At 44.5% G+C, this 25,026-nt stretch overlaps 2 protein-coding genes across 2 annotated transcripts; both read left to right on the top strand.

Moving 5' to 3' along the window:
* The first annotated feature begins 2,481 nt into the window (after window positions 1-2,481).
* On the top strand, window positions 2,482-17,189 carry PHAX (phosphorylated adaptor for RNA export). The gene is made up of 5 exons (XM_081213879.1): window positions 2,482-2,648; window positions 10,952-11,577; window positions 13,589-13,709; window positions 13,958-14,041; window positions 15,383-17,189. The coding sequence occupies exons 1-5, from the start codon at window positions 2,559-2,561 to the stop codon at window positions 15,650-15,652; spliced, it is 1,191 nt and encodes a 396-aa protein (XP_081070005.1). The 5' UTR covers window positions 2,482-2,558; the 3' UTR covers window positions 15,653-17,189.
* Window positions 17,190-20,061: 2,872 nt separating this feature from the next.
* SPMIP10 (sperm microtubule inner protein 10) lies at window positions 20,062-24,787 on the top strand. The gene is made up of 4 exons (XM_081213345.1): window positions 20,062-20,105; window positions 21,128-21,275; window positions 23,369-23,477; window positions 24,521-24,787. The coding sequence occupies exons 1-4, from the start codon at window positions 20,072-20,074 to the stop codon at window positions 24,725-24,727; spliced, it is 498 nt and encodes a 165-aa protein (XP_081069471.1). The 5' UTR covers window positions 20,062-20,071; the 3' UTR covers window positions 24,728-24,787.
* Window positions 24,788-25,026: the final 239 nt, after the last annotated feature.

Genomic DNA, 25,026 nt, shown 5'->3' with positions numbered 1-25,026 from the left:
CACACGAAAGCTCATACCAAGAACTAACTTAGTTGGTCTTTAAGGTGCTACTGGAAGGAATTTTTTTATTTTGACTATGGCAGACCAACACGGCTACCTATCTACTACTGGATACATAACATAGATAGCTTTTTAGAAGAAAAGGCCTTTGCAAAGTAAAAAAGGAACTCAGTAAAAACAGCTTCAAAAGAAGCCTCTTCAGTTTACACCCTGCTTTCCCAGCCAGCTGCTTTTCCCATTAGCTCTTCCCAAAATTTATTGCCCTTTAACTCTCTCAGTATACCTTAAACCTTAGGAAAATATGGCTAGAGTCTGATGGGAGGCACATGGTATTATTTTCTGTTAAACAATAAATCTTACTATTTACCAACTCTTAATTAGTGTTTTTGCAGCTTGGTTGTATTCTGTAATATGTAGGGTCAGTGTAACATTTGCTCCCAGCCTGTAATTTCCTTTTACAACTTTGAGAAACTTGTCTCCTGCTACTGCTATAAATCAGGGGAGCCCTTGTTCAGGAGAGCAGGAAGATAAACAACAGCCAAAGTACTTAGCCAGCTGGTTTCTGCCTGGCATGAAACATACAAACATTTGCAAATATATCTTTAAGCTCATTTTAAAATACAGGCCTTGATCAGATGCCTCATAATAATAATAATAATAATAATAATAATAAGAAGAAGAAGAAGAAGAAGAAGAAGAAGAAGAAGAATAGAATAGGATGACCCTATCTGTATCGGAAAAATGTTGGAGGCTATGGAATTTTGAGACTCCTGAGCCAAGGAAATGAGTAACAGCCAAAGACATCTGAAGGCAGCCTTGGATGGGGAAGTTTTTAACAGTTTAATGTTTTATTATGTTTTTATATATGTTGGAAGCTGCCCAGTGGCTGGGGCAACCCATTCAGATGTACGGAGAATAATAATAATAATAGAATAGGACGTCTCTATTTTCATCGGGGAAATGCTGGATGTTTTCTTATGTTTTATATGTGTTGGAAGCTGCCCAGTGGCTGGGGCAACCCAGTCAGATGTGCAGAGTGTAACAACAACAACAACAACAACAACAGAATAGGACAGCCCTATTTTTATAGGAGAAATGTGGGAAGCTATGGAGTTATGCAACAACAACCCCCAAGCCAAGGAGACAAGTAACTAGACAACCTTTAGAAGATATCTGAAGGCAGCCCTGTATAAGGAAGTTTAATGTTTTATTATGTTTTTATATATGTTGGAGGCTGCCCAGAGTGGCTGGGGCAATCCAGCCAGATGTGCAGATTATTATTATTATTATTATTATTATTATTATTATTATTATTATAGAATAGGACGTCACTATTTTCATCGGAGAAATGATGGAGGCTATGGAATTTTGTGACCTCTGAGCCAAGGAAATAAGTAACTATATGACCTTTAGAAGATATCTGAAGGCAGCCTTGGATAGGGAAGCTTTTAAAGGTTTGTTTTATTATGTTTTTATATATGTTTGAAGCTGCCCAGAGTGGCTGGGGGCAACGCAGTCACATGTATAATAATAATAATAATAATAATAGAAGAAGAAATATTAGAGGGTGCTAAGTTATGTGACCCCTGAGCCAAGGAGATAAGTAACCACACAACCTTTAGAAGACAACTGAAGGCAGCCTTTGATAAGGAAGTTTTTAAAATGTTTATTATGTTTTTATATGTGTTGGAAACTTCCCAGAGTGGCTGGTGCAACCCAGCCACGGTTATTGTTATAATAGTAAAAAACTAACTGTTAGGTTGTGGGCGAACATAGCAGACGACACAGCGATTTCTCCAGAGCAGCTCTTTATTTGTAACCTGGACAGAACTGAACAGCAAACAGCTCAGCCGGCCTGCTTTTATAGGCAGCCGGCTGTCAACATTGTAGCAACAACAACCCAGGGTTTCCCGCCTAAAATAACTGACGCGGACCTGAGTGAAAACTATCTACAGTATCCCCCGGCTGGCCTAGGGTGAGAACTTCAGTACATAACACTAACAGCAGCAACAATAATAATAGAATAGGACGTTCCTATTTTCATCGGAGAAAAGTTGGAGGGTATGCTATATAGTTAGATCCAACTGGACACATTCTTTTATAAACATCTCTCTCTCGAGGCATTTCTCTTGTTCCAGTGTCTTTGTTCCTAGATGGATGCATAGAGCTACATTTAGCCCTTACATCTTTGTGAAGGAAATATGGAGCGGGTCACGCTGAGTCCGTTACACTTCGGGACCTGTCGTTCGCGTGTGCCTGGTTTTTGTTTTTAATGATATTATTTTTATTAAACATTTCCTTGCTTTACGAAAGTACGCGCGTAGTCTCCGTTTCTTCCCCCTCCCCCGCCACTCCCCCCTTCAGGCTGCGTAGTCTTTCCCACAGCGACGAAAGCGGCAAGTCCCAGACTACAAGTCCCGGCATGCAACTCGGAAGGCTGGTCCCGCCGTTCACCGCTCCTCCCGGCGCAAAGCATTGTGGGCACTGTAGTCCTGGCTCGGCTGAGGCCGGGCCTTTTCCCGCGCGCTCCTCCCGCGCTGGCTGAGGAGCCGGGAAAGATGGCGCTGGAGGCTCGCGGGATGGAGGAGGACGGGGAGATCTCGGACTCCGACTGCGAAATGTCCGCCTCCGCCAGGAGCCCCTCGCAGGTGAGGCCGCTGCCCGGCGGCGACCGCTTCTTTCCCCGTAGGCTCGGGTCCGCCTGGGGGTCCGCCTGGGCGGCTGAGGCCCAGAGCAGCTCCGCGCTCTCTTTCCTGAGGGAAAAGCCGCGGCGAAGCAGTGAGGGGACGGCCCAGGCTTGCGGCCTTCCCCGCTGCGTTTCGCTTTTGCCTCCGCGGCGGCCGCCAAGGGCAAGAAATGCTGCTTCCCGCAAACGTCGCCCCGTCGGTGGCGTTCGAAATTCACCAGGCGCGTTTTGCCCCGGCCGCTGGCAGGTTGGCGCCTGAAGTCACCGCCGTCTGGAGGTGCCCGCTGGGGAGATCCTGGGGTCCGGCCCCTTCTCCCATGCACAAGCGACGCCTAGAAACAGGAGATGGGGAACCTGGGGGTGCCAAACAGCACCTTAAATGGCACCTATGATCCTTAGCTAATAGGACCAGTGGTCAAGGATGATGGGAATTGTAGTCCAATACATCTGGAGGGCTGAAGGTTGGGGGTGCCTGCCTTAAGCCGAGGGTGCAACAACGCGTGCGGTGAAATTTTCCATGGAGGAGCAGTTGCGGGCCAGAGGTGCCAGGTTGTGAGGGGGGTGGGGCAACGTCATGCATGTGATATCCTGATGTTGTGTGTGTGAGCCTAGCGCGCCTCCCTCCCTAAGCCGGTCAGGAGTTTCCCAGGCTTTGGGAAGGAGGTGCCAGGGCTCGGATGGGATGCTGTAGCCCTCCTGGCTCCTTCCGAAAGCCAGATGGGCATTGGGAAGGTGGCAGGACGGATCTTGGGTTCATCTGAGCCTCACGCCTCCCTCGCCAAGCCGGACAGAACCACCTTGGGCTCATTTCTCCTTGATCCAGATCTAGTTGTCTCTACTAGACCAGGAGTCTCCAAACTTTGGGGGCCTGCGTGAACATTTGTAAATCAGGGGAACTGCCATGGGCTGCCGCCACACAAATCTCCTGCAACCAAGCACACTCTGCATCCTATTCTGTTGGCAACAATATAATGTTTCTTTCAGGCTTCAGCAGAAGCAGGGGAACCTGTGGTTGCCAGACTAGGCCTCTGTGGACACATGTATGGACGTCTGTTTTGGGGACACTTGGCACTAGACAGTGATGGCTCTCTAACGATATATGGAAGCAGACATGGTCTTAATTTCCCCCCCAGACCAAGCCTTCTTGATTTGCTTACGGCAGTTTGTACTTGAAAGGAACAACTCTGTGTGTGGCTGTTTCGAGGGCCACATTGACCCGGCTTTCTAACGTAAAACAATGTTTGGTTTTCTAACTTAAAACAATGTTTGGCTTTCTAACTTAAAACAAACTATTATAATTAGTGTTTGTCTGCATTAACTGTTCTTAACAAGATTGCCACCCAATTCTCCTTGTGCTAATAGAGATGTCCTAAAAGAGATTTCAAACAGTGCGTTCAAACTACCTCTGTATCAAAGTTTGGCTTGTATGTTTAGGGCTGTGCTGCTTTTGTCTATCATTAGATAGGAAAGAGAATAATGGTGTATTGAAGTAGAGGAGACTCACTTTCCTGAAAGGTATTCAACCAAAGCTTTCAGCATACGGCAAATTGGTCAGCTGACGTGTGTTTGGAACTAAAATAAATAGAAACCTGCATCATTCATTTTCCAAGCTTCTGGACTTGTCAGCTAGTTTCTGTAGAGCAAATGATACTCATCATTATATTACCATCACCTCTGGTATGGCTAAGTAAAAAATGTGGTAGAACTCTTACATATTTTACATAAAATTATCAAAACTAACAAGATAATGCTATTTTTTGTGAAGATCCACACTGTTTCAAAGCTCAGCATAGAAATATTATACATCCAGCAGAAATCAGTGAGATACATTTGATATTCCGTAGGCATGTACTCAGTTTTTACATGCTTTCAGCCTCAGAAAGGGGTGGAAGGATTATAGAAATAGGCGTGTTTACTTATGGATGTATACTTTATGCCACATGTGGGAGATGGTGCTTATAAATCTGAGCATAGTATTTCTACATTTCTGGCTATGGGAAGTGGTCCTAGTACCTGGGGATGGGCGGAGGCTGGAGGAGGACTGATAACATCTATGCACTCAAATTCAGACCATGTATTGCTGTGAAATTTTTGGACCCATGGCCATTTCTTCCCACACCCATTTGTGGAAACCAGCTGCTGCTGGGCTTTGTTGAATTGCACCTCTACACACAAGCTGGGGTGTCAGGGTATGGGTGTTTTCAGATTGCACCACAAAGGCCATACATTCCTGCGCCAAATGATGTAGCTGACTACTGCCTGCACCTAGAGGGCTGTGCCCAAGCCCAATAAAGCTCAATTGGCTGCACTTGAAAGACCTATTACTTGAACCTTTTGTGAATGTTAGCAATTTTCCTTTCTCCTGTCAAAATTTTGACCCAGTTCTGCTGTAAGCAGAGCTAGCCCAGTGGAAATGTGGTGCCAGACTTGCTGAGGACTGTTAATACAAAGCAGACCTTGACTACAGTAGCTAAACTGAAAATTCTTCCACTTAGAAAGTCAGGTCAGTGTAGGCCTTTCAAATAGCCACATGCATGTTTACACTTTGCAAGGGCAACTTGCTGTAAGCTGATCATAACACTGATAGTTTTTGGGCTGGTGGCTAAAGTGGAGTCAGTAGTGTATTATTCTACCTCTCCTAGTCTTTCATTCTGCCCTCCTCGTTAGAAAGCTAGCATATTTACACGCAGGAATATTGTTGGACTGCAACTCCCATCAGCCACAGTTATTACTGTGAATGATCAGGTTGATGGGATGTCTAACAACATCTGGAGGGCCACAGGTTTTTCCCCCCTAATCATTTAAAACTGCAATGTGCTCACTTTGCTTGCTTTTTATATTTGTCTTTTTAGTCTTTATGCATGTATCTATGCTAGGTTTTTGTAAAACAACACTGGGTAATGCTCTGTGATAACAAAAATGGGGTGCTTCTCTTGTTTGAGCTTTCAACATTTCCCCTAAAATCTGACTGTGACACTGAGGCCTTGAGTAGCAGTAGAACTCAAGAATTTAGGCTCTGCTGAAATGTGCTGGTCACACTATCAGATATCCTTCAAACACAACACAGTTAAATATTTCATTATGTGGCCAAGATAGTCTGAAAGCAGCCTTCTGTTGCTGAAGTGAACCAAATAAGCAGCAAATGTGCAATATATGTATAAATCTCATAGTATATCTAATAGGTGAAATATTTATATGCTGTGTTTATATGTAAACCTTCCAGATGATACATGGCAATAGCTAAGTTTCTGAAGCTCCTCCAGGTGTCAGAAAGAGACAAGACGTACATTCTTTACGTAAGACTATTGTCATTCAGGAATCTGGGCTGTGAATTTTCAATAGGGTGCATCAAAACAGGTGTGTGTTTTTTAGATAAAAGTAAAATTATTAAGCACTTGAAATTTGATAAAATAAAAGCAGAAGTTGAGAGCAGCATTTCACCAAGAGGAAAATAGTTGGGACCCACATATCAGCACAGGGCACGGGCAAAGCCAGTAAGAGGGGTCAGGAGCCTCATTGACCCCGGTATTCTTCCCCCTGTGACTCTACACAAATCCTGTGCTTTTGTGCAAGCTGTCACAAAGAGAAATAAGAGTTGCCAAGAAAGGAGCTGTGCATACCCATGCTATGTGATTGGGTGACAAGTGTGCCTTAAGGTAAAGGTAAAGGGACCATTAGGTCCAGTCGTGACCGACTCTGGGTTTGCGGCGCTCATCTCGCTTTATTGGCCGAGGGAGCCGGCGTACAGCTTCCAGGTCATGTGGCCAGCATGACTAAGCCGAACCAGAACAGCGCACGGAAACGCCGTTTACCTTCCTGCCGGAGCAGTACTTATTTATCTACTTGCACTTTGATGTGCTTTCGAACTGCTAGGTTGGCAGGAGCAGGGACCGAGCAACGGGAGCTCACCCCATTGCGGGGATTCGAACCGCCAACCTTCTGATCGGCAAGCCCTAGGCTCTGTGGTTTAACCCACAGCGCCACCCGCGTTCCTTACAAGTGTGCCTACAGCATAGGAATAATGCTTTCTGCACCATACTCTATGGCTAGGGTCATGCCTTATATCTGGCCACAAGCAGGCTTCGGGTAGCCAACTTCTGCTGTGGATGGAAGCAAGACTTGTCTTACTAATTTGATCCTAGTTGCAAATAATAGTTTGTGGAATCGAAAGCTTAACATTCAAGAAAGTGATTATACTTTGTGTCCTTGCATGTGTAGTCAGAGAGCTAAACAGAAATTTGTTTCTTGTTAAGCAGATAAGATTCTGCAGTGCATGCAGAGGGTAAGGTTCACATTACTGTATGCTTCTAGGTTTTGTAAGACTCTAAATACTTTCCAGCCAATTTGTTCTAATCATGCAGCAACCACTTGATATGCACACTTTCCCTGGAAATGCATTTATTTCCCATCTTAAATCAGTTTTTTCAATTGGCCCATTTCCCCCTTGATGATTTAAACCAATCCACTGTGGTTTTCAGCCTCCTTAGGTACAGTGGTACCCTGCAAGACGAACGCCTCGCGAGACGAAAAACTCGCAAAACGAAAGGTTTTTTCGTTTTCGAGTTGCCTCGCAAGACGAATTTCCCTATGGGCTTGCTTCGCAAAACGAAGCTTGCCCCGCAAGCTCCGGGGACAGCGGGTCTTCCCCGCTGTCCCCAGACCTCTTTTGAAGCAAGGGGCGGCGGGGAGAAGCTGTCCAGGACCTCTTCTGAAGGCTGGCGGGGGGCAAAAGTCTTTGTCCCCCCTGCCTGCCTTCCCAGGGGCTTTTACATCGCCCCGGACAGCGGAGAAGTCCTCCGCTGTCCCGGGCGATTTTAAAATGCCGCCCGCCAGCATTTTAAGATTGCCCCGGACAGCGGAGAAGTCCTCTGCTGTCCCGGGGTTTTTTAAAATGCTGGGGGTGGAAAGAAAAGCCCTTGTCCCCCCACCCCAGCCTTCAGAAGAGGTCGGGGGACAGACTGTCCCCGGACCTGGTCTGAAGGCGGTTTCCATAGGAACGCATTAATTGATTTTCAATGCATTCCTATGGGAAACCGTGCATCGCAAGACGAAAAACTCGCAAAAAGAAAAAACTTGCGGAACGAATTAATTTCGTCTTGCGAGGCACCACTGTACAGTGGTACCCCGCAAGACGAACGCCTCGCAAGACGGAAAACCCGCTAGACGAAAGGGTTTTCCGTTTTGGAGGCGCTTCACAAAACGAATTTCCCTATGGGCTTGCTTCGCAAGACGAAAGCCCATAGGGAAATCTCTGGGACAGCGGGGAAGCGCAGGGCATTTAGAAGCGCTCGGGGAAAGCAGCGCACTTTGCTGCTTTGCCCAGAGTGCTTTTAAATGCGGGCGGCGGTGAGGGAATCCCTTGCCCCCCCCCCGCCGGACTTCCCGAAGCTCTTTTGAAGTCCGGCGGGGGTCCAAGGGATTCCCTCACCGCCGCCCGCCTTTAGAAGCGCTCGGGGAAAGCAGCGCGCTTCGCTGCTTTGCCCAGAGTGCTTTTAAATGCGGGCGGCGGTGAGGGAATCCCTTGCCCCCCCGCCGGACTTCCCGAAGCTCTTTTGAAGTCCGGCGGGGGTCCAAGGGATTCCCTCACCGCCGCCCGCATTTAGAAGCGCTCGGGGAAAGCAGCGCACTTCGCTGCTTTGCCCAGAGTGCTTTTAAATGCGGGCGGCGGTGAGGGAATCCCTTGCCCCCCCGCCGGACTTCCCGAAGCTCTTTTGAAGTCCGGCGGGGGTCCAAGGGATTCCCTCACCGCCGCCCGCATTTAGAAGCGCTCGGGGAAAGCAGCGCACTTCGCTGCTTTGCCCGGAGTGCTTTTAAATGCGGCCGGCTGGGAGGGAATCCCTTGGACCCCAGCCGGACTTCCTGCAGCTCTTTTGAAGTCCGGCTGGGGTCCAAGGGATTCCCTCACCGCCGCCCGCCTTTAGAAGCGCTCGGGGGAACACCTGCCCCAGCCGCCCCGCTTCGGAACGCTGGTCTGAAGCGGGGCGGGGGGGCGGGAACACCTGCCCCAGCCGCCGGGCTCCGGAGCGCTGCTGCGAAGCCGGGCGGGGGGGCGGGAACACCTGCCCCAGCCACCCCGCTTCGGAACGCTGCTCCAAAGCGGGGCGGGGGGGCGGGAACACCTTCTGAAGGCGGGTGGGGGGCGAAAGTCTTTGTCCCCCCTGCCTGCCTTCCCAGGGGCTTTTAAATCGCCCCGGACAGCGGAGAAGTCCTCCGCTGTCCCGGGTGATTTTAAAATGCCGCCCGCCAGCATTTTAAGATCCCCCGGACAGGGGAGAAGTCCTCCGCTGTCCCGGGGTTTTTTTAAAATGCTGGGGGTGGGAAGAAAAGCCCTTGTCCCCCCCCCCCAGCCTTCAGAAGAGGTCCGGGGACAGACTGTCCCCGGTCCTGGTCTGAAGGCTGTTTCCCTAGGAACGCATTAATTGATTTTCAATGCATTCCTATGGGAAACCGTGCATCGCAAGACGAAAAACTCGCAAAAAGAAAAAACTTGCGGAACGAATTAATTTCGTCTTGCGAGGCACCACTTTACTTGGAAGCTTGGTGGTGGGCGAATTTACTTGAGCTTCGAAGAGAAGGCCACAAATCAGTGTGGTATTTTAACCTTAAAGCTAAGTCATGAAAAAGGTTAGATTAAGGCCTAACCTGCCAAAGCCAATTACAGAGCAGTCAATGAACATATTTCTTTGAATGAAAGTTCCAGTGATTCAAAGGTGGATTCCTTCCAAATTAAAGTGCCTAGAAGTGTGCAAGAGCAGCAAAAATGTTCTAACCCAGTGTGCGTGAGCCTTGGGTCCTCAGATGTTGCTGGATTGAGACAGTGGATAGAGAAACATTTCTCTCTTTCATAGTATAGTGGTACCTTGGGATGCGAATGGGATCCGTTCGGGAGCCCCATTCGCATCCTGAATGGAACGTAAGATGCGACTGGGCGGGTCGCGTTTTGCCGCTTCCGCGCATGCACGTGACATCATTTTGAGCGTCTGCGCATGTGTGAGTGGCGAAACCCGGAAGTAATGTGCTCTGTTATTTAGGGGTTGCTGCGGAGCACAACCCGAAAGCGCTCAACCTGAAGCACATTCAACCCAAGGTATGACTCATGGTCATCCAATGTAGCTGAATGCAAGAAGAATCAGGTGAAATAAAGTAATTCTTCAGGGCATATTTGAGCTATGGAAATCGCTCCCACAGGGTTCCAGTGCTATCAGCTTAGATAGTTTTAAAAAGAAGCTGAGACAGAATTCATGGAGGAGAAGACTAGCAATGGCTGGCCACTAAACAGGATGGCTGCATTCTCTCTCTACTGTTGGAGGTAGTATTGTGCCTGAACACTAGTAAACTGCAGCCTGGTAGAGTGCTTTTGTGCTCAGATCCTGATTGCCAGTTTCTCAAGAGCATCTATCTATGAGAACAGGAGGCTGGATTAGATGGGCAGCTGGCCTGATCTAGCAGGGCTGTTCTCGCGCACTTAGAATGGTACTCAGAAGTTTATAACGTTTTAACTGACCAGTTGGATAGGAGGGGGTGAAAGCTGATTCTCTATTCAATACTGTAAGTCACTTTTGAAATTCAATACCTGTTCAGTTCAAATTGGAGTACCGTCGCTTAAAGGTTAAAGAGGTTGTGTGTGAGAGAGAGAATGGGAACTGAGCTTTGCCTTGAGTCTTGATCATAATTTTCTAGCGATTCATTCTTATTTGGCATGCTGATACACATGAGGAGCTTGGAGAAAATGAGCAAGAAGCGGAGTGCCAGAGGCTCTAAATTGGATCTTGGCACCTCCCTGCTTCCGATTTGCCTATGGTCAGACTGAGAGGAGAGAGATGGGCTCAGATCCTATGTCAGTGGGGACCTGGACAGATGGGTGTTCTCCCCCTTTTTTTACTCTCCTGAAAGACTGTGTATCCTGTTTGAGGACCTGAAGCCTTTCCTGCTCTAGTGCCTGTCTTCTTGTGGATAATAGAGTTTTAAATCTTTGTTTTGATTTTGGGGGTGCAGTGAGTTTTGTGTTTGCATTTATGTAGCTTTTGGTTTTGTTTTGAACTTACTTTACTTAATTTGTTGTAAGCTTCCCAGAGAAACATGGCAGCATGCAAGTGTCAAAAGTAAAATGATGAGAGAGGAGGCTGATTACACTCTAGTTTGCCTTGGGAAGTTTTGCACCCAAAAAAATCCCCTATAGGGTGGCAAATTAGTGCACAATAAAATGTTTCTTTTTTTAAACAACGACAGCAAACATCTGTCTTGCTTTCCTTTTTTCCATTTCAGAAACAGCATGATATCAACTCAGCCAGATCTTTTCCAACTGGCATTCCCCCCTGTGCACCAAGTGTCCCTTACCGCACAACCAAAAGTTTGGACTCCAGTGACGAGAGCTTCTCAGATTCAGATGAAGACAGCTGTCTGTGGAAGCGGAAGCGACAGAAATGTTCGAATCTTCCTCCCCCTAAACCAGAGCCTTTCAATTTTGGCCCGATCCCTCAGAAACAGATTACTGTAGGTGGTAAAAAGATCAACAACATCTGGGGTGCAGTGCTTCAGGAGCAGAACCAAGATGCGGTGGCCTCAGAACTTGGGATTCTAGGGATGGAGGGAAGCATTGATAGAAGCCGGGCATCAGAGACTTACAATTACTTGTTGGCGAAAAAGCTGATGAAAGAATCTGAGCCAGAAGTGGGTGAAGCATTAGACAAAGAGTTAGATGAATATATGCAGGATGACAAAAAGACATTGCCAAAGGAGGAAGAGGAGGAGGAAATTGGACAAGGCCTCTTGAAACGGAAACGGCCTGTTAAGGACAGATTGGGTGAAAGACAAGAAATGAATTACAAAGGGAGGTATGAAATTACTGAGGATGATCCTGAGGAAAAAGTGGCAGATGAAATTGCCTACCGGTAAGGTTTTGATCTTTTAATACACCTTCGTCAGATTTTCAATAAATGTCACCTTACACAATAACAAAACTTGAGGGACATTGGGTGTTTATTTTTTTAAAATAACGGTACTAAAGAAAAGCTATTACAGGGTGACCAACCCGCCAGTGCCGTGCTTTCATTGGCTCAGGGATACCAGATCCTTGAGATTCTGTTTAAAAAGAAACCAAGTCTTTAGCAAAATATGCAGGTACCCTTGTAAGCAGTTTCTGTGAACTGAGCTAGTCTGGCTGCTCCCACCTGCCAGTGTTTTTAGTCATTGCATGAAATCAGAGTTCTGAGGTTTCTGTTTCAATTCATGGTGACTGGACAGACAAATGCTTTGGCTTCTACTTAAAACTGACTGAATAATTTGATCTTGTGTGTAAAGTTGAACGTGGGAGCCTCTGCATACTAAGCAGATTCTACAGCTCTTCCCCAAAGCAGAACCCCAGTTCATAATGTTTATTTGCATGAAGTCCCCTAGTCGCCCAGATATTCAGTCAAAATATTACAGGTTTATATAGCCGTCCAAGAATTACCGTATTTTTTGCTCTATAACTCACTTTTTCCCTCCTAAAAAGTAAGGGGAAATGTGTGTGTGTCTTATGGAGCGAATGCAGGCTCCGCAGCTAACCCAGAAGCCAGTATAGCAAGAGGGATTTCTGCTTTCACTGCGCAGCGATCCCTCTTGCTGTTCTGACTTCTGAGATTCAGAATATTTATTTTCTTGTTTTCCTCCTCCAAAATAGGTGCGTAGTCTGGTGCGTCCTGGAGAGCAAAAAATATGGTACTGCACTATACAGAAACCTCAGGACTCTGATAAAATTCAGCTGTTTAGACTCACCCTGAAAATGTGTGCTGTTCACATGAATTGTGTGGCACCCTCCGCTGCACAGCCATAGAATATGCTTGAAATATATCTTGATTTACTTAGACACAACTAAAAAATCACTGTGAGAAGTTAGGAATGCACGTTGGACCCATTTTGGTACTATCTCGTTTTCTCCTCTTTAGACCGAATCTGTGTCCTAGACAATTGCATGGGGTTTGTGAAATTACCAAGGCGGTGGTTAACTGGAGAAAAGCATGAAGTTATAGGAACCAAAAGTAATATGAACAAACAGAATTACAGTTTGTCGTGATTATTGGGTCTGTGCATGTGTAAATGTTTTAATTGCATTATCTTTTTAATTCTGGTTTATCCGCTGTGTGCTTCTGGTTTCCCACTGTGGCCTTGGACTGATACAGTTGTAAAATTTTGCGGTTTTGTACTTAGTCAGGAAGAGAACAGGAAGGTTCCCTGTGCCCCCCCCCCTTTTTAGAAGATACTTATGAGGCCAACGGGTGCTGTGGATGATGCAGTCTTTCTGTTTGCCTGGTTTGCAGTTGTTGCAGAGGGCACAGCTGCCCCATGTGGAATTTGGAGCAAATTAGCCATTGTGTATCTTATGCTTTTAGGCTCCAGAGAATGAGACTTTATAAAATTAAAGTTTCAAGGTAAAAAGTTCCACTAGACCATATAATTATCATTGGACCATTCTTTACCCTCATAATTTGATAGCTGGTAATACTCAGTTAAAATAGATGTCTGTCTGTAATTCCCAATAACTGAAAACATTCTTAAATCATATTCAAAGGACTAAAGATAATTTTGGGTTGCACTGCCACCTGCCTGGAAGGTTATCCTTAGGGGGGAGTGTGTGTAAAATTGGGGGAGTAAGTGATGGTAAGCAGTAAGGTCAAGGGCAATTAAAAGTAGAAAGTACAGGCTGACAATTCAGTTTTAAAAAATATTACCAATTCAGATATATTCCACCCTTCTTCCCAAAACTCAGCACAGCGAGCCTTCACTACAGCAATGCTAGGCGAGTGTCAGATAGTGCTAAACTTGTAACAGGGGTACATTGGTTCATAATTATGTTTTGTCATTCAAGCAGGTTACAAAATGCAAGGGTTTCCAGTTTTCTTAGAATTTCCCTTCTCCTTTTAGGCTTTGTGAGCCAAAGAAGGATCTGATCATACGGGTTGTGAAAATCATTGGGAAGAAAAAATCTATTGAACTACTGATGGAAACAGCTGAAGTGGAACAAAATGGAGGCCTTTTCATAGTGGTAGGAAATAATTGCTTTTTCAGCCTACATACTTAATCTTTTAACAAATATAGAGCCCTGTTTAAATTTTTTTTTTTTTTTACATAATCTTTGCTCCAAGGGTTCTGTGCATGACTTCTTAAAAATATTTTGAGTTTCTGAGGAACAGCATATTTACAGCAGCAAGTCCTATTGAGTTGAACAGTGTATAGGATTGCAGCTGTTATGTCTATAGAAAGCTTTAAAAAGGTTCTTTTTCCATTATGCAGAATGGCACTAGAAGAAGAACACCGGGAGGAGTTTATTTAAACTTGCTGAAAAACACACCTAGTGTAACTGGAGAACAAATCAAGGTAAATAACATAATATATGTAAACCATTTAAAAAAGCACATTTTTAGATTACTTTGAAAAGCAAATGTTAAATGAGAATGTTTAAAGTATATCTCTTCTTGCTGACTTCTGATTTCAATTTATACATCTTCTAAAGTAGAAAATGGACATCTCGTTAAGCCAGCTGTTCTTTAAAGATCCCATTTTTAACATTTTTACTAAAAGTATGTTTTCTGAGCACAGTTCAAAGTGTTGGTGCAGACCTTTAAAGCCCTAAACATCCTCCAACCCCATCATTCATCCCGAATACTGAGGTCCAGCTTTAAGGGTCTTCTGCTGGTTCCCTTGTTGCGAGAGGTGAGGTTTCAGGGAACCAGGCAGAGGGCCTTCTCAGTAGTGGCGCCTGCCCTGTGGAATGCCCTCCCATCAAGATGTCAAGGAAATAAACAACTATTTGACATTTAGAAGAGACCTGAAGGCCGCCCTGTATGGGGAAGTGTTTAATGTTTGATGTTATATTATGTTTTTATATGTGTTGGAAGCCGCCCAGAGTGGTTGGGGCAACCCACTCAGATGGGTGGAATAATAATAATAATGTTGTTGTTGTTGTTATTACTATTATTATCATCTTCATTATTATCATCATTATTTAGATACAAGAAGAGTAACAACCATTCCCTCCCATCGAACAACTCCCCCCCCCCTTAAACAACCACCCAGCCCAGGAGTTTGTTCAGCAGCCTCAGCTTTTGTAGCTGGAGTCAGTCTGGGCCCCACCTTCCCAGGCTAGGTACAAAAAAATCTGCAGGGGTAGGGAACGGGTCTTAAAGGACTCACAGACAAGGTGGCCTCAGGCCTTTTTAGCAGTCTTAGCATTTGTAGCTTACAACTGTATTTCTGAAGGTTTGCTCTTCAAAGAACATGACAGTAAAAAAATACCCCCTAACATTTTTCATAATCCAAAAAGTCATCATATTTCCCTGTTTTTCCCCCTAGTCTATTAGTAAATCAGTGAAATCATAAAATTAAAATCTTCCTTCTAACTGCAAAATATGTAACAAATGACTGTAGCGGTGATGGGCTTCAGAAACAGCCCTTTCTGTATTCTGGGCAGGCAGACTTGCAGCTGTTTAAAATAGAGCACCTCTCTCACTTCAGGGAGCTGAAGTCTTAATTTTCAAATATTCTGTAGCGGCATTTGAAAGGATATGGCATTCTTCAAAAGAGATTTTTGTTCTTTTTGTCATACAGTTAGCTTTCATCTCTAGTTTAAAGGTTAGCGAAGGAAAGTGGTGGTTTCTGAAAGGTGACATTGCCTATTATTCCTCAGCACTTCATGGAGTGTTAACATTCTCTTTGAAGGAAATCTTCTATATTGAAAACCAGAAGGAGTATGAGAACAAGAAAGCAGCGAAGAAGAGGAGAATTCAAGTCCTGGGGAAAAAGATGAAGAAAGCTATTAAAGGGCTCAACCTTCAAGAATATGATGATGCCTCGAGAGAGACTTTTGCTAGTGATACAAATGAGGCATTGGCTTCACTGGATGACTTGCAGGAAGGACATGGAGAAATGAAACTGGATCCTGAAGATGCTATTGAAATTGATCACACTCACGACGTGGACCTCTTTTAATGCATCGGGTACTTGAGAGACCATGCTTTTTGTGAGATATATTAAATTGCAGTTTTTATATTAAGACTACATCTTGTTTTCATTAGTGGCGATGGTTGTATACTGAAGAGGGCCTTTGTTTTCTAACTTAGTGTCCATACTTGAGTTTTCAGTTTGATTTAGATCATGAAAATACTTTGATCCGCTATCTCCTTTGTTATATAACTCAGCACCTAGTTATGCTATGTTCCCTCACCTGTGGGATAGTTTCTAGGTAAGAGCAAAACTGAATATTCTCATTCCAGAGTAAAGCTCATGTCTGGCGCCTGCTAACTGCATAGAAATGTTTTCTGTATTATTTAACTAAAGGTAATATGCAACAAAGTGACATACCACACTTGGACATTTAATCTGCCATGGAAGCATTTATAATAAGCATGGTGTTCATGGTTGCAGAGTTTGGGAACATTTTTCTAATACGGTATTCCAAATGCTTGCAAATTACTGAAAATGTCTCTTTAGATGCAGCATTAATAATAGGAAGGAATGCAGTGCAGAGGTATTAGGTGTCCTTTGTCTGAATGTACATTACTATCCACAAGACTGTTTTCTCTAGAAGATTGTAAGGAATCTTCAGATTTATGTTGTGTTTTAATGACAAAGTATCTGGGATTTTTTTTCCCCCTATCTGAAGCGGTAGATGCAAAAATTTGCAGAACTCTTATCCCATTTTTGAATATTGTTCCGTAAGACAAATGGATTTACTGCACCACACTTTTAGTTATGCTGATGAGTTTTGTGCTAATGGTGTGATATTGTGTCAAATTACATGTACTTAAGTACCACTGAAATCTGTTGGGCCTTGAACACAATGTAACTGGTTACAGAATTGCAGCCCCCAGTAGGCCAGACTCAAGATTCTTGGTTACCATTTAGGACTACAGTACTCTTTCTAAATGCATATTTTTGTTTGCTTCATTATCTATGGGGGGTGGGAATCTGAGTTGCATAGTTTAGCTACGTGCAAGTGTTGTGTTGTACACGGCAGTTGTGCACAGTACAGTTTGTCGGGTGAAAAAAAGCCCATCTGAACTTATCCAGGCTGACTTCTTGGCTCATTCTCCTCTGTATTTTTGTGTTAATGCCCAACAGTTTCACGAAAGGGTTGTTGAGGCTTAGGCTGTGGTCCGCTGATAGCCTTCAGAGGGTCTAACAGTCTGCTGCATATCACCTACGCTGAAAATTCATGGCACTAAATTGCCTTAAATCTTGACTACACTGACTTAATTGTTTTGTGAGTTGCTGCTCAAATAACAAGTATACCAATTATCAATAGATCATTAAAGATCAACAAGGCTAAAGATATCCACAGTAACTAAATTTCTTGGGATAGAAATGTTCTTTTCTTAGTATCTGGTATCCGAGATGACCTCACACGCGTATGGGGTATTTATTTTTGTGTTTTCATTCCAAAATGTTAAGTTAAAACTGCTGTTCCGGATGTGGAAACAATGACATGTTATTGCCAGCTAATAAAGGATTGCTCTCTCAAACCGTATTGTAGAGAATTCAAACTTCACCTATAAGATGGTTGTACTGTACTTAAAAGATAACTATTGCATATACTTCAAGTTGGACATCCTTTTGCAGTGGTCTTGGTAATTTTCCATTTATTTATTAATTGGTATTTTGCAACTCTAGTCCTTAACATCCTAGGGACTACAATCCTCTGCTGTTTTGGGAATATGCACATGAAAGCAGGCTGTTAGCTAGAAAACTATCTGAAATGCTGCTCTAAACGCCATTACAGTGTTGGTAAAGTAGGGTTCTTTGCCAAGGCTGTTAATAGTCTGCATCCTTAGCAACCTTATCCTGGGTGTAGGAAGTCTAAAAGAATCACCCCACAGCCTGTTTCTTAATTAAGACCACTTAATTGGAGTAAAACTGTTTTGCCATCTGCAGTTGCCAAGAGCACTTTATTTTTGCTTTATTTAATATTTTAACATTTAAATGAGACCGAGCATATAATTCCCTGATTTTTCCATCACAGTTTAAGATCATTTCCTTTAAGGTCATGGGATTTAACAGTTAAAATCTAGCAACACATTTGCCTGAACCATAATGATAGGCATACAAATATCCCATTTGTAAAGACTCTGAGAGGACAAAAGCGGAGTTTCTCACGTATGGTTTAATGTTCAGTTGTAGGAATTAAAAGATAGTTTGATTTTTTAATAAAACTTGGTGTGTACCGAATGTTTGATTTCTAAACCCCCCCCACCCCACCCCACCCCACCCCTGAGCTTGAAAGAGGCTTAAAAAACAATATAGGAAGTGAAACAGCACAGTGTTGGGGTTATTGAGTCAAGAATAATCAGCATTGTGTGCTTATTCTCAATGTATGGATGCTTCACTTGCAATGCGGTTTTTATGAGTATCTGACTGCTCAGCTCAGACCTGCACAATGAATCACTGTAAGAAATGTTATTGCAGGAGAAGATGGCACTGAGCACACATGTTTCAATCCCCCGTTGTGTCAAAAAGTATTTGATCACTTAACTGCCTTTGGCAAAATTTTATTTTCCCATACTCCTGTAGTCTCCCTTTATTGCCTTGCAGTCCTTTTGACATGACAGGTGTACTCAGGGAAACTTAACAATACAAACTCCCATTGCACTTAAAAGGGAACCACATTGCCCTGGAATTCTTTTAATCCTTCTTTAAGCTATTGCTGCGGGGATCAAAAGGGGGAAGAAAAGTTGATAAAATAGGTGATGGCCGGAGGCCTCTGTCTGTGGAACGGATCAATATTGTCTTGTCGTTTTCTCGAGTTTAGCACACCCATTTTATCTACTTAGTTTCTGGAGCATGAGCCCTTCAGGCGTGAATGTCTCTTATGGCATTTTATACAGTGAGCAGGATAAAAATAACAGATTTTTAGCCACTACTATAGAAGATACAATTGATTAAGGCTACGGATATAAAGATACTTAAGGAGCCTGTACTGTCAACTTTGCCAGACTTCTAAGGGCAAGCTAGATGTGACTTGAATCACATGGTTGGCCATTGTGTGTTTTTTCCTTAAGCAAAGAACAGCTCTTGGCCATGCTCTGATCCCGGTAGGGAGCACAATGGGGACAATTCCTCATGCATATTTAGTAAAGAAAAACCAAGTGTCCTTGGGTCACTCATGCAATCACCATTGCATCCAGTCCATGAGGAAATGGTATAGGGACCAGGAGGGGAACAAGCTGATATCACCCAGGTTTTTCTCTTCATAACTCAGCTACCCAGATCCCTTCACCAGCACCAGGCCATGCATTTGAATGGGTTTGCATCCGATGATTCAAATGCATTGTAGAAAAGGAGTGGGTGAGTGCCCACAATGAGCACTGCTGGATCAGACCAAAGATCTATCTAGTCCAGTGTCACAGACTGGATGCAGAGAAGGCACCGGCTGGGGAACCCCCTAGGGAAGAAGAGGGTCAGAGCCAGGGAATCGGTGGTGGGATGACGGTGAGCTGTCAGAGGGAGCAGACTGGGAAGAGGTGTCAGCAGCAGAAGAGGCAATGGGGTTTAGTGAGCAGGAAGAGGCTGTGCAGAGAACAGTTCAGACTCTAAGGCTGGAGCAGAGGCAGAGTGGAGGCAGGCTGCTGAAGAATCCAGGGAGTCTCCCCCTTCTGCTGTGACCAGCTCCCCTCTCCACTGGTCTCCTGGAACACAGAGATAAATGAAACAGGCTAAGCAGAGGGTGGCTGTTCAAAGACACTCCTTGAAAGAGTTGCTGAGGGTGCTAGGCCTAAGCTGTGGTTTGCTTGAAGGAAGAGATAACTTTGTGGGAATGTTCAGGGTGGCAGGAGAGGATATGTTCTTTGTTAATACCCTTCCTAACTTGTGCTAGCAAGTTCCTTTACTTAGCAGAGTTTACATTCCCCTTCTCACGCACAGCAGATAACTGGTTGCAGGCTCGTGTGAGCCTCTCACTATTATACAATTCAATCTGTCTCAGATTGAATTGTGCATTCCTGGTAAGTTCCCTTGAATCCCTCTTTAAAAAAATAAAGATCCACAATCTTATTCAAAGATGATAAAAGAAGTTTACTCACATCAGTTCACAGCTGGATTCCTGAAAGCAGACTTCGTTACAAATGTGTACATGTGGATCTACCCCATGGGGGAATAATACCAGTGCTGCTGCTAGCTGAGAGCTACCAGAGCAGTCCTAGTTAAAAGCTGGTCAAACAAAGAAGGTGAAAAAGGGGGGGGGGTGCTGTGCAACTCATCCTTTTATTACCTGGACAGGTAAGGTTACACCCACCTTCTATCACATGCAAAAGGAAGGATGCTCCAGCCAGGAGGAACAGGAAGTTTCAACTGGGTGGACCAAACATTCCACCCGCATGTGTTCTCTAGCATCAAGGAATGTTGTACTTGACTGTCATGGATGACATCCCGCATACTTCACCGGCCTCTGGTGAGTACCGGTAATTGCTTGGTCGAGGATCTGACTCCAGCCCCGACATCCAGCAGGGGTGGGGAACCAGCCAAACAAGCTATCGTATGGTGTCGGAGGTGAGAAACATAAACCTTAAGATCATTCCTTTGCCGTCATAGTTTTACCTAGGCCCCTTTCCCAGCTTATGGAAGGCACGCTTTGGAGAAGTGGGGTTGCGAAACAGCAAGCAGGAATTCTTGAGTCACTGCCGAATTCTTGAATCACTGCCGGGACGTGGCTGACAGTGTAAGGCACCAAATTCAAACTGTGCCAAAGGCAGAGGAACTTCCTTTGCAGCTTCCACTTGGATTTGGTGCTGTTTAGGTGGTATCGCGGACACGGCTGGCGCCGTGGGTTAGACCACAGAGCCTAGGACTTGCCGATCAGAAGGTCAGCGGTTCGAATCCCCGCGACGGGGTGAACTCCCGTTGCTCGGTCCCTGCTCCTGCCAACCTAGCAGCTCGAAAGTACTCTTAAGTGCAAGTAGATAAATAGGTACCGCCCCAGCGGGAATAAATAGGTACCGCCCCGTGCGCTGCTCTGGTTCGCCAGAAGCGGCTTAGTCCTTCTGGCCACATGACCCGGAAGCTGTACGCCGGCGCCCTCGGCCAATAAAGCAAGATGAGTGCCGCAACCCCAGAGTCGGCCACGACTGGACCTAATGGTCAGGGGTCCCTTTACCTACCTAGGTGGTATCGCATGGGGTTTTTATTAACCACCAGTACTTGGCATGGCAAAAGCTTCACACTCCCAGGAATAGTTTAATTCAAGCTGTTTTGATTAAGTATTTGCGACTCTCCAGGGAACCTAATTAATGCCTTTCCTTCTAACTTCGTACACTTTCATGAAGTTGTATCATGATGTTCTTCTACATCTATCTAATCACACCGTTTTCAAGTGGACCTGATCCCTTCCCGATATTTCTTAAATAACATTTTCCCTTGTTGTTGCTCTAGTGTCATCAGCCTGACAATGGCTGATGCATCATAATCTTCACCTAGGCACACACAGGGACCGGCTGTTTGCACAGATCTCAGCCCAGAGAAGCAGCAGTGACAACGGCGGCAGCATGAGTAACCCAAATGTTGTGCCTGGACAGGGCTCTAATCCCAGTTTGGTTTCAAAGGCAGTCAATACTGACCTGAAAGGGTAAGACAGAGACTTCATCTCCAGCAGGAGCATTCAGGAGTGGGTGGGTGGGCGGGCCTTTCTGTTCCCTGAGGGTCCTGATCACCCCCCCCATGGGCTAGCAAGCACATTAAACCATTTTGGAAAGGAAAGTTGTGATGTTAAAGATTAACAATCTTCTTTGGCGATCACTTGTAGCCGAGTAAGATTGTCTTCCATGAACACGGTCTTAACAGTGAGTCCGTAAGTGACTGTGGAGGCCAGTTCTGGATCTACACATCCTTTCACAGTGGGGATGTAGGTTTCCAGGTGGGAGTTGATCGTGGTGAGGGTTTGCCAAGCGTGCCGTCCTCTTAGCATGTTTCTTGTCCTGAGTTCGAGCGTCTTCAAAGCCCATGAAACCTTTGGTAAAGGCTGTTCTCCAAGTGGAGCACTCGCAGGCCAGTGTTTCCCAATTGTCTGTGTTTATACTATATATTTTTCCGATTTGCCTTGTCTTAAAACCTCTTTTGTTGACCACCGGCATTACGCTTTCCATTTTTAAGTTCAGAATAGAGTACAGTGGTGCCTCTGGTTGCGAACAGGATCTATTTTGGAGTCCCGTTCGCAACATGAAAAGAACGCAACCCGCAGCGGCGCATCTTTCCAGTACTTCCGGGTCGCCGCGGGACGTAACCTGAAAGAACATAACATGAAGTGGACATAACATGAGGTATGACGCTTCAGGTTAAATCTTTTCAGGTTGCATCCTGCGGTGACCCGGAAGTAATGGAACGGGTTACTTCCGGGTTTCGCCGCTCATGCATGCGCAGATGCTCAGAATGATGTCACGCACATGCACAGACGAGGCGAATTGCAACCCACGCATGCGCAGACTCAGGTTGCGTTCTGCTCATGATGTGAACGGGGCTCCGGAACAGATCCCGTTCGCATCCAGAGGTACCACTGTAGTTGCTTTGGAAGACGGTAATCAGGCATCCAAACAACATGACCAGTCCAACGAAGTTGATGTTGAAGAATCATTGCTTCGACAGTGGCCATCTTTGCTTCTTCCAGTACACTAAAGCAGGCCTGCCAAACCAGGTTGATTGTGCAATCCTATTTATATCTACTCATCATTCAAAGCTTTATGGTGCAGCTTTAAACATCCATGCCATGCCCCCCAAGAATCCTGGGAGCTGTAGTTTGTTAAGGGCGCCGACAGTTTTTAGGCGGCTGCCTATTCCTCCCACAGAACTATAGTTCCTTGGGAAGAGGGCTTGATTGCTCAACCACTCTTGAGAATTGAAGCTCTGTGAGGGGAAATGGGGTATCTCTTAACACCCGCCGGAACCCTTCACAAGCCACAACTCCCAGAATTCTTTGGGGGAAGCCATGACAGTTTGAAACAGTATCACAGTGCTTTCAACATATGGGGCAGATATTCCTTTAGTTCCATGTTGGTGCATATCATAAAGGGGGATAACCATCAGCTCATGGACCAAATTTGGGTTGCCAAGCTATTTGGGGCAAGCCATGCCCAGCTGTTCTACACCTGACATCATGTGAAGGGCAGACATCCATGGCTAGTAAATGGATTAATTCCGGAAGATTCATGCAGGAACTGGCAAAACTTGGCAGGGTTTCAGGCCAGGAATAATATTTTGGTTAAATTCTTTCCTAACTCTGCAATTTGATTCCAGACCATCGCCAAGGAAAGGGGTCAGCATGTGACTTGATTTGTTTGTTTTCTGTTTATAGGCACCACCTTTCCTCCAAAGGCCCCATAGTTTCCCCACCTCTGCTTATGCGCAAAACCACCCTGTGGTAGGAAATGTGGCCGGCCCAAGGTCATGGCCAAGTGGGGACTTGAACTTGCATCCCTTCCTCTCTGGTCCAACACTCTTAACAACTGGACCTCCATGACTAAACCACGTGCTGGTTCTTTTTGTCATATACTTTATAGATAAGTTCAGTTAGGGGTGGGAAGGAAGGGAATTGTTCTCCTCTGTGTTGTTTGTCTCCCCCCTCTGTATTTAAATAAGTTTTAAAAATAGCAACATCCACATGGTGTGTGTGTGTGTGTGTGTGTGTGTGTGTGTGTGTGTGTAAAACCAACTCTTGTCATGTTCCAGGCTGATTCATTGCCATTTGCCAAGCTTTTCGTACAGACATGGAATGATTCCAAAGCTCTACGTGATGCCCTGGAAACAAGATATGAAGTATCGGGATATGGCTTTAAAGGTAAGGGAAATACATTTTTTCCTTGGAGACTCTCATTTTAAGAAGGACTCTAATTTTTGAAAGATACGAAGCATCGACAAAGTACCTGTTGAAGTCACTGCAATTTGAGAGCATTTCTTATCATTAACATAGATATCATTCAAATGTAATACAGTAATTTTATTTTTTAATACCCTGCCCATCTGGCGGGGTTGCCCCATCCACTCTGGGCGGCTTCCAACACATATAAAAACATAATAAAATGCCAAACATTAAAAACATCCCAATACAGGAAGTTGAATGATGCATATATCATTCAATCATATCCTCCATTGTAATTTATTATTATTATTATTATTATTATTATTATTATTATTATTATTATTATTATTAATGTCCTGATACAGGAAGTTGAATGATGTATTTATTGTTCACTCATATCCACCATTGTAGCTTTTCTATTATTATTATTATCATCATCATTATCACCATTATCACTATTATTATTATTATTTCTTACCCACCCTTCGTCCTAAGGTTCCAGGGCATGTTACAATCTAAATTACAGTATTAAAAACATTTTCAAGCAAATGACAATCACAGGAATAGGATGCGTGCTGAAAACATACATCTCAGATGTCAAAGACCAAAGCACAGAGGCAATGTTAAGATATAAATAAAGGTTGTTTGGAGTTGGTCTTTTGGTGACATTGCAGTTCTTTGAAGAAAGCAATTGCCCTGTGGGATCTTCTCCCCAAATTAGGCTTCTTCTGATTCTGTGTCCTGTTGACTGCACAGAATAAGGCGTTCACACCATGCTTTCTCATATACTCTAGTGCAGATAAAGCTCATTTCACACCATTTTGCAAAGCGATTTCCCTTATATGATACATCTCTGTTGGCGATTTTCATACCGCTTTTACACACTGAAGAACCAAATGGCAAAACCAGAGAAGTACAAATCCCGAAGGACTTCCTAAGTTCATAGTTGCTTAATTCTTTGTGTTTCATTATCGGCAGTGATGTTGTTATTTATTGACAATTGCTTGAATTCTTTTCCTTAGCATGCTAAACTTGTTGAGCTATATACTGGTCCCCTTGAAGACAGTCTGTTTCTGGAGAAGCGTGAAAGGCATTGTCATGGAGAAGACCGAAAGCAGCTTCTTCAAAAAGTTCCCTGTCAACTGACCGTTGAAGACATTCCCATTTATTCCCATCTTTCTAGATACCATAAGTCCATGGTGGCTTATGGCTTCAGGATTAGACTCTGAGGTGCTTTTCTCCAGTTACAGCTACATCGGCCACAAATTAAACAATGCTGCATGAAAACAGCGCACAATTTGTTCACCATTTTTCTAATTGTGTTAACTTTTGCTCAAGTCTGTAAGATGCTCTTAAACAATCCAGTAGTAAAATCAGCACCAACTAGGACCTTGACAACCTTTGAAAATCTCCTCCTAACAAGAAAGGGACATGGCAAGGGGGTGGTATCCACAATATACAAAATACTGCTCAAAAATCCCACAAACCCCCTCGGCATAATCAAAAAACAATGGGAGGATGACATAGG

This window comes from Podarcis bocagei (assembly GCF_964188305.1).
Source record: "Podarcis bocagei genome assembly, chromosome: 11".
Lineage (NCBI taxonomy): Eukaryota > Metazoa > Chordata > Lepidosauria > Squamata > Lacertidae > Podarcis > Podarcis bocagei.
Note: the sequence above shows the minus strand (reverse complement) of the source record. Positions and strands in the feature narration are given on the sequence as shown.